The sequence below is a fragment of the Scyliorhinus torazame genome, chromosome 1 (genome assembly GCF_047496885.1).
Source record: "Scyliorhinus torazame isolate Kashiwa2021f chromosome 1, sScyTor2.1, whole genome shotgun sequence".
Taxonomy (NCBI): Eukaryota; Metazoa; Chordata; class Chondrichthyes; order Carcharhiniformes; family Scyliorhinidae; genus Scyliorhinus; species Scyliorhinus torazame.
This window is the reverse complement of record NC_092707.1, coordinates 247,943,085-247,959,009: the sequence shown is the minus strand read 5'-3', so window position 1 is coordinate 247,959,009 and position 15,925 is coordinate 247,943,085. Positions and strand designations below refer to the sequence as shown.

General features: G+C 47.8%; 1 protein-coding gene across 5 annotated transcripts in view; it reads right to left on the bottom strand.

The window, feature by feature from the left end:
- Nucleotides 1-8,290: 8,290 nt before the first annotated feature.
- LOC140420404 (serine/arginine-rich splicing factor 7-like) overlaps nucleotides 8,291-15,925 on the bottom strand; it is a 50,299-nt gene continuing 42,664 nt past the window's right edge. For 3 of the 5 annotated variants that reach the window (XM_072504436.1, XM_072504425.1, XM_072504427.1), the window contains 3 exons: nucleotides 11,373-11,420; nucleotides 9,821-9,856; nucleotides 8,291-8,695 (listed from right to left, as the gene is read on the bottom strand). In XM_072504436.1, coding sequence (XP_072360537.1) covers nucleotides 8,638-8,695; nucleotides 9,821-9,856; nucleotides 11,373-11,420 — 142 coding nt within the window. In that variant the 3' untranslated portion in view covers nucleotides 8,291-8,637. Of the gene's footprint in view, nucleotides 8,696-9,820; nucleotides 9,857-10,950; nucleotides 11,142-11,372; nucleotides 11,421-15,925 lie in introns of all 5 variants that reach the window. The other 2 variants (XR_011946363.1, XR_011946365.1) reach the window with 1 other exon arrangement.

The window sequence follows — 15,925 nt, the reverse complement described above, 5'->3', positions numbered from 1 at the left end:
GGAAGAAATTTTCAATAAAATATATATTTTTAAAAAAACTGCCTTTTCAATTCCAGGTTCTCTTTCTCTACTTCGCATACATCGATTTTACTCATACGATGTATGCCTTCTATTTCTTTCCGGAGAGTCCTGACGACCTCCTCTGTGCCTCGCAATCGTGCCAGACAGGACACAATTGCCATCGGCTTGCGCGCTTTTGCTAAATTCTTTTTGTAGATTTTGCTCATGTTCTCCCACCAAGTATGCCCTATACTTCCGGGACCTGAGTCGTCGTTATTGCAGAAACCGCTCCACACGGGCCATTCTTTGCCCTGTAGAAATTTCCAAATTTCCACTTCCCAAATGGGACACTGTCCCACTTTAATGCTACTGATTGTGCGACCGCAAATTCTTCGGGATTCATGAGGCGTTGCATTGCCTGCATAGCCATCTCTCTTATCTCCTTGCTTTGTTCGAATTTGGAACAGGGGGCTAAGGTGGTGTTGTAGATGCGGGTACGGCTTGCGCTAATTTCCGAAAATACCGACTTCCGACAGTTTTGACACAACAAAATCTATCAGTTTTACCTTATAACCCTGTTAGTTACACGTGCATACACACACTTCCGAATTGTGAATTATTAACCAGAACCGCTTGAACACTTGTGGTTTTTTGTTTCCAATTGGATTCTATTCAAATTTCTGGGGTTCTCCCGGAGTGGTTTTCCACTTCTAGATCGGGTCCCGGCGGAGTCGCCAATTATGTTGCTCTAATTATGTCACCTTTGCTCACGAGTCGCCAGGTATCTTTCTGATACAGCCACGTGGTTCAAGCTCTAGTTATGATTAATAAGACAGCACACCACTTAGTAAGATTGAAATCCACTGTCATTTATTATGTACAGCAATAATTACTTACACAATAATCCTACTTTCTATATCACTACCTACCACTACTGGCCAATACTTAACTTTTGGGAATGGCCCACCAGGTCAGGGAAACGAATGGCTTATCGAATTGGGTCTGGCCTGCGGGATTCAAAAGGCTGATACAGGTCGATGGCTAGGAGTCTCTATCGAGTAGCGATCGCTGGAGTCAAACTTACGGTTGCTGGTGGATGGTTCTTGCGAAGGTTGCGAGCAGAAGAAGGGTCGATCTGAAGTTGGCCCCTATCTTTATAGGTCCTAGGGGCCTCCCGCCTCTCGGGGCGGACCTTGACCCTGGTCCCAAGTGATTGGACTTGTTCCCAATCACTGGGTTCGATATGCTCCAATAATGGGGTGATTCCTTGATTGGGGGGTGGTCGTTCACCTGTCTTTGTCTCGGCCACTGCTGGCGCTGAGAGGTCTGGCCCGGCATGCAATTGCTAATATGTTGCAATTGTTCCCGGGGATAGCCGATTAAACTGCAGATGTCTGGGTTGATGTGCTGCTAATGGTCGCAGGTATCGATCTGGGCCGACTTCCCCAGAGCCGAATACGCTATTGTCTGCAGCTGTCCGTTTGTGCCCTGTTGACTGTGTAGCCATGTAAAATGGCTGCGTTCAGATTAATCTGGCCAAAACCCAGTTTAAAACGGCTAACCCGAAAGACTGCTGGGAAAAGCAGCCAAGAAGACACAAGCAGGCAGCTGCAGACAGTTTTGCATATTCGGCTCTGGGAAGGTAGCCCAGATCGATACTCAGGGCTATCAACAGCCCATCAACCCAGGTATTCGCAGTTGCATTCAGGACTGTTTGCAGCCCATCTATTCAGACATCCACAGTTAAATCGGCTATCCCCGGGAACAATTGCAACATATTAGCAATTGAATACCGGGCCAGACCTGTCGGCGCCTGCAGTGGCCGAAACAAAGACAGGTGAGCGACCACCCCCCCGGTCGAGGCATCGCCTCACCATTGGACACATCGACCCCAGGGATTGGGGACAGATCCAATCACTTGGGACTCAGGGTCAAGGGCCGCCCCGGGAGGCGGGAAGCCCCTGGGCCCTATAAAAGTGAGGGTCCAAGTTCAGATCTCTCTCTCGTCTTCGCCTGCTCGAGACCTTCGCAAGACCAGCCACCGGCAATAGTAAGTTTGAATCCAGCGATCGCTATCCAGTAGACATCTAGCCACCGATCTGTAGCAGCCTTTTGAATCCCACGGGCCAGATCTGATTGGACAAGCCATTCGTTTCCCTGACCTGGTGAGCTCTTCCTAAGTTAAGTTGGCCAGTAGTGATAGGTTTATTATATAGAAAGTAGTATTAGGGTATTAATATTGCTTGTATATAATAAATGACCGTTGTTTTAATCCTTACTAAGCAGTGTGCTGTATTATTAATCATAACCTGAACTTGAACCACGTGGCGGTATCATAAAGATACCTGGCGACTCATGAGCAAAGGTGACGTAAACAGAGCAAATAGACTAAGGTTAAAAAGAGCAACAGCTGCTTTTCCCATCAGCCTTTTCCATTAGCCATTTTATATCGGGTTTTGGCCAAATTAATCGGGAATCAGCCATTTTAGGTGGCTACAGTTCACATAGTGCTGTTACTGGGGGGGGGGGGGGGGGGGGGTAGTGGTCATGGGTATTCGGCGATCACAATCTCGGATCATGCCCCTTAAGGCGAACTTTATTTTCTTGAGACTGAGAAACCCAGCTATGCTGACGGGGGAGGGACAGAAAGGAGGTCGGGTAGGAGGCTGCCTGGGGGCGGGCCAGGAGATACATGGGCTGGAGACTGGCCCAAGAAAGGTGATGGCTGATCGCCACTCATGTGCCTCCCAACCAGGCTGATCACCTGGAACGTAAGAGGGCTAAATGGGCCGGTGAAGAGGGCACACGTGTTCGCGCATTTGAGGGGACTGAAGGCGGACGTGGTAATGTTACAGGAGACGCACCTTCGAGTAACTGATCAGACTAGATTAAGGAAGGGATGGGTCGGACAGGTTTTTCACTTGGGGGGTCGCAATCCTGATTACCAAGTGAGTGTCATTCAAGGCGGAAAGAATAGTTGCGGATATGGGAGGCCGGTACATTATGGTCAGTGGGAAGCTTCAGGGGCTGCCTGTGGTACTAGTGAATGTGTACGCGCCAAATTGGGATGATGGAGTTTATAAAGAGGATGTTGGGGACGATCCCGGACCTGGATTTGCATAAGTTGGTCATGGGGGGGGGGGCCCTTAACACAGCCATCGACCCTGGGCTCGACCGGTCGAGCTCAAGAACAGGCAGAGTGCCAGGAATGGCAAAGGAGCTAAAGGGGTTTATGGAGCGGGGGTGGGAGGGGAGGAGGTTTGGGCGGCCGAGAGTGAAGGAGTTCTTCTACTCACATGTGCATAGTGTACTCCCGGATTGACTTTTTTATTCTGAACAGGGCTCTACTGACGGGGGTAGTGGTCATGGGGTATTCGGCGATCACAATCTCGGATCATGCCCCTTAAGGCAAACTTTATTTTCTTGAGACTGAGAAACCCAGCCATGTCACTAACCCAGGTCTGTACACTCGGGCGCTTCGAGTCCCTCCACATTAATAAGATCCGTCTCCGGGCTACCAGGGAGGCAAAGGCCAGAACGTCGGACTCTTTCGCCCCCTGAACTCCCGAATCTTCCGACACTCCAAAGATCGCTACCTCTGGACTCGGCACCACACGTGTTTTTAGCACCATGGACATTGCCTTAGCAAAATCCTGCCAAAACCCTTTTAGCTTCGGGCATGCCCAAAACATGTGGACATGATTTGCTGGGCTTCCCGCGCACACCTATCCTCTATCCCGAAAAACCTGCTCATCCTAGCCACTGTCATGTGTGTCCAGTGGACTACCTTAAATTGCATCAGGCTAAGCCTGGTGCACAATGAGGAGGTATTAACCCTGCTTAGGGCATCCGCCCATAGACCCGCCTCTATCTCTCCACCTAGCTCGTCCTCCCACTTGCCCTTAAGCTCCTCCACTGGAGTTTCCTCCGCCTCTGAAAGCTCCTGGTAAATATCAGATACCTTCCTCTCCCCCACCCAGGTACTGGAAACTACTCTATCCTGTATCCTCCCGTGGCAGCAGCAGCGGAAAGGCCGGCACCTGCTTTCTCAGGAAGTTTCGCACCTGCAAATACTTAAAACCATTCCCCGGTGGCAATTTAAATTTATCCTCCAAAGCTTTCAAGCTGGGAAAGCTCCCATCCATAAATAGAACCCCCATCCTTCAGATTCCTGCCACCTCCGGAACCCGCCATCTAGCCTACCCAGTACAAACCTGTGGTTGTTATAAATCGGGGTCCAAATCAATGCTCCCTCCACTCTCATATCTCCTCCATTGCCCCCAGATCCTCAGAGCCGCCACTACCACCTCATCGGGCCGGCGAGAACGGCAGAGGTGCCGTTACCAATGCTCCCAGACTGGTGTCTTTACATGACGCCGCCTCCATCCACTCACATTGTAGCCATCTGAGTTGGCCAAGTCCCGATTTAAAATGGCAAACGGCAAAGGCTGAAGGGAAATTCAGCCAACACAGGTAGAAACCAGCAGGTGCAGGTTTGCTGTGTACTTAACTCTGCAAAAGCCCAGACAGCATCGATACCAGCGACCATCAGCATAATAATGTAGCAGCCATCTGCATACTAATGAGCAATCCCCAGGAACAATAGCAACATTTGGGACACACAAAACTAAGCCAGACTCCCCGGCACCAGCAGGAGCCAACACAAAAGAGGTTAATGAACACCTCAAGACCGCCCATCGATCAGGAAACCGCTCCAGTATTGGAGAAGTCGAACCAAGTTATTGGAACAAAGTCCAATCACCTAGAACCAGGTTAAGCCCCAAGTTCAAATCGTTCTCCTTGACCGGGTCACTCAGCAACGCGAAGCAACCCGAGAGTGAACAGTCCAAGCTGCCGCATCCCTGAAGTAAGTCTCAAGTCAACGCTCGCTACGAGATAGGCGCTCCTAGCTACCAGTCCATACCGGCTTTGAATCCCGCAGTTGCAGATTCCGAATGAAAGGCCATTTGTTCCCCTGACCTGGTGGGCCAGTCCGAAGTTAAGTATAGGCCTGTTAGATGTAGAATTTGTGCATGATTACTGTGTATAATAAATGTGCTTTGATTTGAATCTTACTAATTGGTGTGTTGTTATTGATCATTACTTGGACTTGAACCTCATGGCGGTATCATAAAGATACCTGGCGACTCAAGAGCAAAAGGTTATAAGACAGAGCCAATTGAACCAACCAAAAGTTAGCAACACCATGCCAACCCCTCCCCCACTACCTAAGCATGGCTATTATTAGCCACCCAGTAGTAATTGCAGAAGTTCGGCTGCGCCAACCCACCCTTCCCCCGACTGTGCTCTAGCAATACTTTCTTCACTCGCGGGGTTTTACTCGCCCACACAAAGCCCGAAATAATCTTATTCACCCGCTTGAAAAAGGCCTTAGGGTTGAAGATGGGGAGGCACTGAAAGACAAATAGAAATCTGGGGAGGACCGTCATCTTGCAAACTTTAGTAATTATTATTGGATGGCAAATTTAGCCATGATTAGGAAGTGGGTGGTGGAGGGAGGGTCAGTGTGGGAGCGAGTGGAGGCGGCCTCATGACTAGTTTGGGGGCATTGGTAACGGCGCCTCTGCCGTTCCCGCTGGCACGGTACTCCACCAGCCCTGTGGTGGCGGCGGTCCCGAGTGTCTGGGGGCAATGGAGGAGACGTGGGAGCGGAGGGAGCATTGGTCTGGTCTCCAATCTGCAATAATCACCGGTTTCCCCCGAGAAGGCTGGATGGAGGGTTCCAGAGACGGTGGAAAGCAGGGATTGAGAGGATGGGAGATATGTTTATAGAGGGGAGCTTTTCTTTTTTAAATTTAGAGTACCCAATTATTTTTTCCAATTAAGGGGCAATTTAGCGTGGCCAATCCACCTATCCTGCACATATTTTGGGTTGTGGGGGCAAAATCCACGCAACACTGGGAGAACGTGCAAACTCCACACGGACAGTGACCCAAGGCTGGGATTCGAACCCGGGTCCTCAGCGCCGTAGGCAGCAATGCTAACCACTGTGTCACCGTGCTGCCCTGAGGGGAGCTTTTCTAGCCTGAGGGAGCTGGAGGAGAAATTTGGATTGATGAGAGGAAATGAGTTTAGGTACCTGCAGGTGCAGGATTTCCTACAGAGGCAGGTCTCAACCTTCCCGCTCCTACCGCCAAGGGGGATACAGGACAGGGTAGTTTCCAGAATGTGGGTGGGAGAAGGGAGGGTTTCTGACATTTACAAGGAACTCATGGGGTCAGAGGAGATGCAGACTGAGGAGTTGAAACGCAAGTGGGAAGAGGAGTTAGGAGGACAGACAGAGAATGGTCTCTGGGCGGACGCATTGAGTATCAATGCGTCCACATCATGTGCCAGGCTCAGCCTGATACAGTTCAAGGTAGTTCACCGGGCTCACACGACAATGGCTCGGATAAGCAGGTTCTTTGGGGTAGAAGGTTGGTGCACAAGGTGTGTGGGAGGACCAGCAAACCATGTCCATATGTTCTGGGCATGCCCGAAGTTTAGTGGATTTTGGCAGGGGTTTGCACACATCATGTCCAAGGTGTTGAAAACAAGGGTGGCACCGAGTCCAGAGGTGGCGATTTTCGGAGTGTCGGAAGACCCGGGAATCCAGGAGGAGAAAGAGGCAGACGTTCTAGCCTTTGCTTCCCTGGTAGCCCGGAGACGGATACTATTAGCTTGGAGGGACTCAAAGCCCCCGAAGTCGGAGACCTGGCTAACTGACATGGCTAGCTTTTTCTGTCTGGAGAAAATCAAGTTCGCCTTGAGGGGGTCAATGTTAGGATTCATCCGGAGGTGGCAGTCGTTCGTCAACTTCTTTGGGGAAAATTAACCGTCAGCAAAAGGGGAGGGGGTGCAGGGTTTAGTTTAGTTTAGAGTAGGGGGTTAGTAAATGTGGGACCTGTAAGGGAGGAAGACGGCTTTTGCACTGTTTATATTTTCATGTACATTGTTTATGCTGTTAAAATAAAACCATAAATACCATAATAAAATGTTTATTAAAAAAACTTTATGCCAGACAAAACTGTCCTAACTTCCATTTATTTAATCGATTTGTTACAGCTTCTTACCCGTTATCTCACAAATATCTAGTTTTATACATTGCCTAATCATCACATTCTTTCCACCCAACCTAACAAAGCACGTACCAGCAGTTAACTCTTTGCTTACCAAAAGCCGCCCACTCAAACATTTATATAGTAGCTAAAATTCTATATTTCTTGCAACCATTTTCTGAAAATCAGATCACAAATTACACTTATTTAGCTCTTTGAAAGAGCTGTATAATTACTGACATTTTCCTGAACATTCCTCTTCTTCCCCCCCTAAGTATTTATCCAATTATCTTTAATGGTTGGGCAATACTTTAGCACCAAAATGGTTACTGTATTTGTTTGGGAGAAGGCTGATGAATGGAGGTTTTTTTGATGGTACAAGTGGAGCCAAAAGCAATTTTGTATCAATTACCTGCAAGAAACAGCTATTTCACAAAGTTGTAGTCAGATCCTGCTTTCCTTCTCCATGCAAGATCCCAACTGTCAATACTTCTAGACTATGGTCCTCTCCCTCCTTCTCTCCTCTCCCTACATTACTACTGGATCCAGGAGACCCTTCCTGATACTCTTCCTTGTCCTCCATTATTCACAAGCCCCAAGGATCATTTGTACTGCTTAATACGAACAGAAATGTCAAATTCCAACATTGCTCTCATCAGCATTCCAAGATCCTTATCCCAGTGATCCTGATTATTTTGTAGGATATAGGTGTGGCTGGCAAAAGCCAGCTTTTATAGGCCATCCCTACACCACTGAATGGTTTGGTAGTCCATTTCAGAGGACAGCTAAGGGTCAACTACATTGTTGTGGGTCTGGAGTCAAATATAAACCAGGTAAGTTTAGCAGATAACCTTCCCTTAAAGGAAATCAGTAAAGCAGATGTTAAACAATAATCGGCAGTTTTATGGTCACCATGTCTGATTTAAAATTTTTAAATTTAATTATGTCACTGAACTTAAGTTTCCCAGCTCCCGTGGTGGGATATGACTAGTAGTTCAATTGCACAACTATCAAGCATGTTCCAAGAACCTCCCTCAGCAGTAATTTTGAAACAGTATTCAATATATTGATAGACCTCATTCCTACAGTTCTGTTGGTAAGTTAGTCTATTTGGCCTAATGCCCATTCTAAATCTCTAACTTCATCCTGAACAACAGGAGATCAGACAGCCAGTAAATTTGTTTGAATGCAACGGCTCTCCCAACAAATGTATAAAAATTTAGAAACACACATTTCTCAGGACAATTTATTTATTTCTATTTCCAGATACAAAAATGTGATACACTTCAACAGGAATCTGATATTAGAACAAAAGAATACAACACAGTAATGCAGGAAAAATAAATGCAGGTTACTGGATTTAGTCTCTACTCTAAGTTGTGTACTTTAAAAAAAAAAAGAAATCAGTCCTACCCGCGCCATGTTTTCCACAAAGGGGAAAAAGGAAGCATGAAAAATTAAGTTAGAAACAAGCCCTTACATTTAAAATCAAATCAAAAACCCACAAAGAATGAAGATTCCCATATAACTTCAAAGAATGTAAACAAAAAACATTCATTCTAAAGTTTTGCTTTGCAACTTAGTCATTTCGGTCAGGACTTCTTGCACTTCTACGAGAGTTTTCAGATGGTGTACGACTGAGGTAAAAAATAAAAAAATCAGAATAATATATCAAATACATGAGAACAATTTATTTATTTTTCAATTCATCTATTTTTCAGGAGACTGTCAATTTCCCACTTATTCTCAAGATAAAACCTTCAGATCTCACTGACCAATAAAGCAATCAGGTATCACACCAAGGCTTTTACCAATTTTATTTAATAATTAATTAGATAGCATTTTACAAATGAAGTTGGAATTGAATTAGTTGCATGATTTTTAAGCTGCAGCAATGGGTACATTGAATAAATGGTAAGGAGCAACAGGGCATGATTCCATAAGCTTGAACATAAGAAATAGTCAAGAGTAAACCATTTTACATCCTTGAGCCCGTTCTCCATTCAATAAGATCATGGTTGATACGACAGTGGCTTTAACATCACTTTCCTGGCAGCAGCTCCACTCCACACACCCCATATCCCATAGGGCAGCATGGTGGCACAGTAGTTAGCACTGCTGCATCACAGCACAAGAGCCCCAGGTTCAATTTGGCCTTGGGTGACGGTGTGGAGTTTGTACTTTCTCCCAGTATCTGCGTGGGTTTCCTCCCGCAGTCTAAAGATGTGGTTAAGTGGATTGGTCCTCATCATCCAAGGGTGCCCAGTTTGGGTGGGGTTGCAGGGATGGGGCAAGGGAGTGGATCTGAGTGGGATGTTCTTTTGGAGGGCCAGTGCGGACTTGACAGTGAATGGCCTCCTTCTGGACTGTAGGAATTCCATGTCAATGTTATAACTCTAGACTTCCTTGTCAACCAAAAATCTGTCCAACTTAGACTTGAATATATTCAATGACCAGCCTCCACTGCTCTCTGGGTAAGAGAATTCCAAAGATTAAGATATCCCAGGGTGGCACGGTGACACAGTGGTTAGCACTGCAGCCTCACGGCACCAAGCACCCAGGTTCAATCCAGGCCGGTGGGTCACTGTCATGTGGAGTTTGCACATTCTCCCAGTGTCTGCGTGGGTCTCACCCACAACCCAAAGATGTCCAGGGTAGGTGAACTGGCCACACTAAATTGCCCCTTAATTGAAAAAAAAAACAATTGGGGACTCTAAATAAAAAAAAAGGGCAGTAAATGTTATGTTTTAATAATTCCTTACCTTCGCTTTGGTGAAAGTGATCTTGACTTTGAGCGACTGTGTTTGGAAAGGAAGGTACGTGGGTTACCAAACATACAAAACCAATATTACCACAACTATTTCAGGACAGAAGGGAAGGGAAGGGAGAGAAAGAATATCAATTGGTCGCACAGAACTTGAATATTGCTGAAGAGAGAAACATGCTGCCGAGGCTTTTCGTCTTTCACTCATCAAGAATGGCAAAATATCGCAACAATGTGTACAACTGATGAAGCAAGCCATTTCACACTGCGACTGTGCAGTGGCTACACAAATGGTTATTTTCCAGTAATAGGATACTGCCATCAGTTCAAAAAAACATTCTGCGTACAACACTATTGAGCAGTTATGTACGCATTTCAGCACTCATGCAATGCCAGGTGCGTAGCCCGCACATCCCAACAACTTGCTAATCGAATCAAGCCTGTTTCACTGGCTAATTGTAAATAGGCAGAATATCAGCTGTACTCAACCAGACCATGCTTGCAAAACCAGAAAGAAAATTTGTAAGATATGATTCTCCAATCAGCACTTGAACAATTCTGAATGCACCAATAGCCACTAACAATCAATTTTAAGATAATCAGTCACGCTTATAATGTGGCTCTTTACGCTTAATAGAAGCGACATACATTCATGTGCAGGGACCAGTTCTCTGCAACAATGGAATGTATTCAAGCTTTGCACCTTTTTGAATTACCAGGAAGCATGGGAGCCTATAGTTCTCCATTGCTTTCTCCAAGGCAACACTTCAGCAAATCAGTCAGCTTGCCAGCCAATCAGCATCCTTTTCTCCTGTCGTAGAAATTGTTGTGATCATTTGAAATCTGGCACTCTTGAGTTTGTCCTGAGGAGTGCAAGACAAGTTTTGGCAACATGTATCTTTTTAGCAACATTCAAGAATACTAATTGTGAGGAGCTGAACAGCATCATACCCCAGATCAGTTACCACAAAGAAAACTGCAGAGTAAAGCTCCCTCCTTTACCTAAACAAGTAGACTCATCTCTCAGAAAAGATTCTCCCATTTTAAATTTCTCTAGCCATTTCACCATTTGATGGGCAATTTTGTGATATGGCTCAATAATGTCTGCATTCATATGCCCAAACTTACTTCACCAAGAACTCAAAGATCAGTTTGGGCTCGATTCAAATCCAGGTCTCACAGGTAAAACAATATCCAATTGGGTCCCCAAAATGCAGGAGGCACTCTGGAGCAGCACAGCAGTATTTCAATATGCTATGACTAGAATTTCCAACATCACAAGTTCTGATCACAGCTATGCCATCAATAGTGCAGACACCCTGAAATGGCACATAAACAGTAGTTAATCCATACTATTCTCATAAAGCTCCTAACTGGCTCAAGAATAGCTTTAGATAGTTGGGAGCAGGTCAACTATTTAGTGTGTGCTTATGGAATAGCATGCACCACCAAATATCCCATTAAAAATTGATACGGGAGGGTGAATATGGTAGGGGGAAGACGGAAGACAATTTAACAAAAACAATTAGTAAGAATTCGGTTTTTCTCACCTTCGAACTGGAGATCCAGACTTGGATCTTCTTAGAGGAGATAGTGACCTACAAAATAAAAATATTTAGTTGACAGCAATAAATTTAATCTGCATCTAATAAGTTTTGTGCCTTATTTGAGGACAGCACGGTAGCATTGTGGATAGCACAACTGCTTCACAGCTCCAGGGTCCCAGGTTCGATTCCGGCTTGGATCACTGTCTGTGCGGAGTCTGCACATCCTCCCAGTGTGTGCGTGGGTTTCCTCCGGGTGCTCCGGTTTCCTCCCACAGTCCAAAGATGTGCAGGTTAGGTGGATTGGCCATGATAAATTGCCCTTAGGTGTCCAAAATTGACCTTAGTGTTGGGTGGGGTTACTGGGTTATAGGGAAAGGGTGCTCTTTCCAAGAGCCGGTGCAGACTCGATGGGCCGAATGGCCTCCTTCTGCATTGTAAATTCTATGAATCCCTATGAATCTATGAATAATTGTTAAAACTATCCCAGACTCTAAATTACAATTTCCCATCCTTGGCATCATGCCAAAATAAAAAAAAGTATATTCTATATTTTTAATGGAATTTTTGATTGCAGAATACTCTATATTGAATCACATACGGTTTCTATCTCTAGATTTCTTGTACAAGATACTGTGCTCTGAAACCTGCTGAATCTGGAAGGTGAACCAAGATTCACCTTCGGCTATGCCTCAATTTAAGGACGACATCTAATCAGGGCTACGGGTTTCTGTCAGGGCCTTCATAGAAATGAACAGGCTGATTCCAGGCTTTGGGCACATGTGGCAGGATATCCCATTATGTAGGGAGGTCAGCGTGAGGGATTTGCTTCCTTTCCTTTTCTGCTGTTAGAATCACAGAATGGGACTTCCGGTTGCGGCGATGACCAGCTAAGCCGCACGCTTCGGCGGCTCCAGCTCGAACGGACCTTCGGGCTCTTTTAAGAGCCCCAACGGGAAATTTTTTCGGGACGAAACCCGGTGTGGGGTGAGACAACAGGGAGTCCCGCCCCCCCCCCCCCCCCCCCCCAACGAAAAAGAAAAATATCGGCGGCGGCGGCCAGATCGTGAAGAATCCTCGAGGACAGGGGCAGAAGGAAAAAAGGAGCAAGATGGCGGCGGAGGGAGCCCAGGCGACATGGGGGCCGGACCAAGACGAATTTTTAAGAAGGTGTGTGGAGCTGCTTAAAAAGGAGGTGCTGGCCCCGATGCTACAAGCAATTGAGGGGCTTAAGGAGACACAAAAGACCCAGGAGATGGAGCTCTGTGTGGTGGAGCAGAAGGTGATGGACAACGAGGACGAGATTCTGGGCCTGGCGGTCAAAATGCAGACGCACGAGGCGCTCCACAAAAAGTGCATTGAAAGGATTGAAGTCCTAGAAAACAGATCACGGAGAAAGAACCTTCGGATCCTGGGTCTCCCCGAGGGAGTGGAAGGAGCGGACGGCGGGGCTTACGTGAGCACGATGCTACGCTCGCTAATGGGAGCTGAGGCCCCCTCGGGCCCCTTGGAAGTGGAAGGGGCCCATCGGGTCCCCACGAGGAGAGCAAAGGCGGGAGAACCACCTAGGGCGATTATCGCGCGATTTCACCGCTTCAATGCCAGTTACTGTCAATGACAATTACTGATTAGTAAGTTTGCAGACGACACAAAGGTTGGTGGAATTGCGGATAGCGATGAGGACTGTCTGAGGATACAGCAGGATTTAGATTGTCTGGAGACTTGGGCGGAGAGATGGCAGATGGAGTTTAATCCGGACAAATGTGAGGTAATGCATTTTGGAAGGTCTAATGCAGTTAGGGAATATACAGTGAATGGTAGAACCCTCAAGAGTATTGAAAGTCAAAGAGATCTAGGAGTACAGGTCCACAGATCACTGAAAGGGGCTACACAGGTGGAGAAGGTAGTCAAGAAGGCATACGGCATGCTTGCCTTCATTGGCCGGGGCATTGAGTATAAGAATTGGCAAGTCATGTTGCAGCTGTATAGAACCTTAGTTAGGCCACACTTGGAGTATAGTGTTCAATTCTGGTCGCCACACTACCAGAAGGATGTGGAGGCTTTAGAGAGGGTGCAGAAGAGATTTACCAGAATGTTGCCTGGTATGGAGGGCATAAGCTATGAGGAGCGATTGAATAAACTCGGTTTGTTCTCACTGGAACGAAGGAGGTTGAGGGGCGACCTGATAGAGGTATACAAAATTATGAGGGGCATAGACAGAGTGGATAGTCAGAGGCTTTTCCCCAGGGTAGAGGGGTCAATTACTAGGGGGCATAGGTTTAAGGTGAGAGGGGCAAAGTTTAGAGTAGATGTACGAGGCAAGTTTTTTACGCAGAGGGTAGTGGGTGCCTGGAACTCACTACCGGAGGAGGTAGTGGAAGCAGGGACGATAGGGACATTTAAGGGGCATCTTGACAAATATATGAATAGGATGGGAATAGAAGGATACGGACCCAGGAAGTGTAGAAGATTGTAGTTTAGTCGGGCAGTATGGTCGGCACGGGCTTGGAGGGCCGAAGGGCCTGTTCCTGTGCTGTACATTTCTTTGTTCTTTGACAGAGAGGTGGCCCTGAGATGGGCCAAAAAGGTACAAAGTAGTAGATGGGAGAATGCGGTGGTACGGGTGTACCAGGATTGGAGTGCGGAGGTGGCGAGAAGGAGGGCGAGTTTTAATCGAGCCAAGGAGGTGCTACACAAGGTGAAGTTCGGGATGCTGCAGCCGGCGCGACTGTGGGTCACGCACCAGGAGAGGCATCACTACTTCGAAACGGCGGAAGAAGCATGGACCTTCATTAAAAACGAGAAACTGGATCAAAACCGAGGGACTGATGTTGGAGGGGAAATGACAATGTTGATGTATACAGAGATGTAAGTTGTGGGGGGGGGGGGGGGGGAAACATTGAGAAATGTGGGCGCCGGTGGGGGGGTAGAAGAGACATAGGCGGGGGATGGGGAATGGGAGTGGGGCGGCAGAGAGAGCTGCGCCACGAGGGGCAGGACGGCTCTAGAGAACACGGGGCTTATTTTTCTTGTTCCCGTGCCAGAAAGATGATGGCGGGAAGATAGGCGCAAGGTAGATGGGAGTTCCCCACACAGGGGGGTCAAGGACAGAACGGGAGAAGCCGGGGTCAGTTGAAGTCAGCTGACTTTCGGAAGCAATATGGGGGGAGTAATCATGCTAGATGGGGATCTAGCGGGGGGGGGGGGAAAGAGATAACTGGGTTGCTGCTGCAGAGATCGAAAAGGAACTGGTAAAAGAAAAGGTGGTTGGGGCGGGAATGCACCGCCTGGGGAACGGGTGGGTGCGCGGAACCGGGACGTGGGACTGGCCCAGAGAGGGTGATGGCTAGTCGACAGGGGAGGGGGGCAGGCAGCCCCCCCCAGTTCGGCTGATCACGTGGAACGTGAGAGGCCTAAATGGGCCGATTAAGAGGGGCCCGAGTGTTCGCGCACTTGAAAGGACTGAGGGCAGACGTGGCTATGCTTCAGGAGACGCACCTGAAGGTGGCGGACCAAGTTAGGTTAAGGAAAGGATGGGTGGGACAGGTGTTCCACTCAGGGCTGGATGCAAAGAACAGAGGGGTGGCCATACTGGTGGGGAAACGGGTGTCATTCGAGGCTAGGAACATTGTAGCAGACAGCGGTGGCAGATATGTGATGATGAGTGGCAGACTGCAGGGAATGGAGGTCGTGTTGGTTAACGTATATGCCCCGAATTGTGATGATGCGGGATTTATGAAGCGGATGCTGGGACGTATCCCGGACCTGGAGGTAGGAAACCTGATAATGGGGGGGGACTTCAACACCGTGCTGGACCCAGGGTTAGATAGATCTAGATCTAGGACCGGAAGAAGGCCGGCAGCGGCCAAGGTGCTTAGGGGGTTCATGGACCAAATGGGGGGGCAGTGGATCCGTGGCGATTTGTTAGGCCGATGGCCAGAGTTCTCCTTCTTCTCCCATGTCCACAAGGTGTACTCCCGGATAGATTTCTTTGTTTTGGGAAGGTCACTGATTTCGAGGGTGGAAGGAACTGAGTACTCAGCTATAGCTGTTTCAGATCATGCCCCACACTGGGTGGACCTGGAATTAGGAGAGGAGAGGGAGCAGCGTCCACTCTGGCGACTGGATGTGGGATTATTGGCGGATGAGGGAGTCTGCGGAAGGGTGCGGGGATGTATCGAAAGGTACCTGGAGGCCAATGACGATGGGGAGGTCCGAGTGGGAATAGTATGGGAAGCACTAAAGGCGGTGGTCAGAGGAGAGCTGATCTCCATCAGGGCCCACAAGGGGAAAACAGAGGCCAAGGACAGGGAAAGACTACTGGGGGAGATTTTGAGGGTAGATAAAAAAATATGCGGAGGCCCTGGATGAAGGACTATACAGGGAGAGGCGACGACTCCAGACGGAGTTCGACCTGTTGACCACAGGGAGGGCAGAGGCACAGTGGAGGAAGGCACAGGGGACGAGATATGAATATGGGGAAAAGGCAAGTCGCCTGTTGGCCCACCAGCTGCGAAAGAGGACAGCGGCGAGGTAGATAGGGGGAAATTAGGGATGAA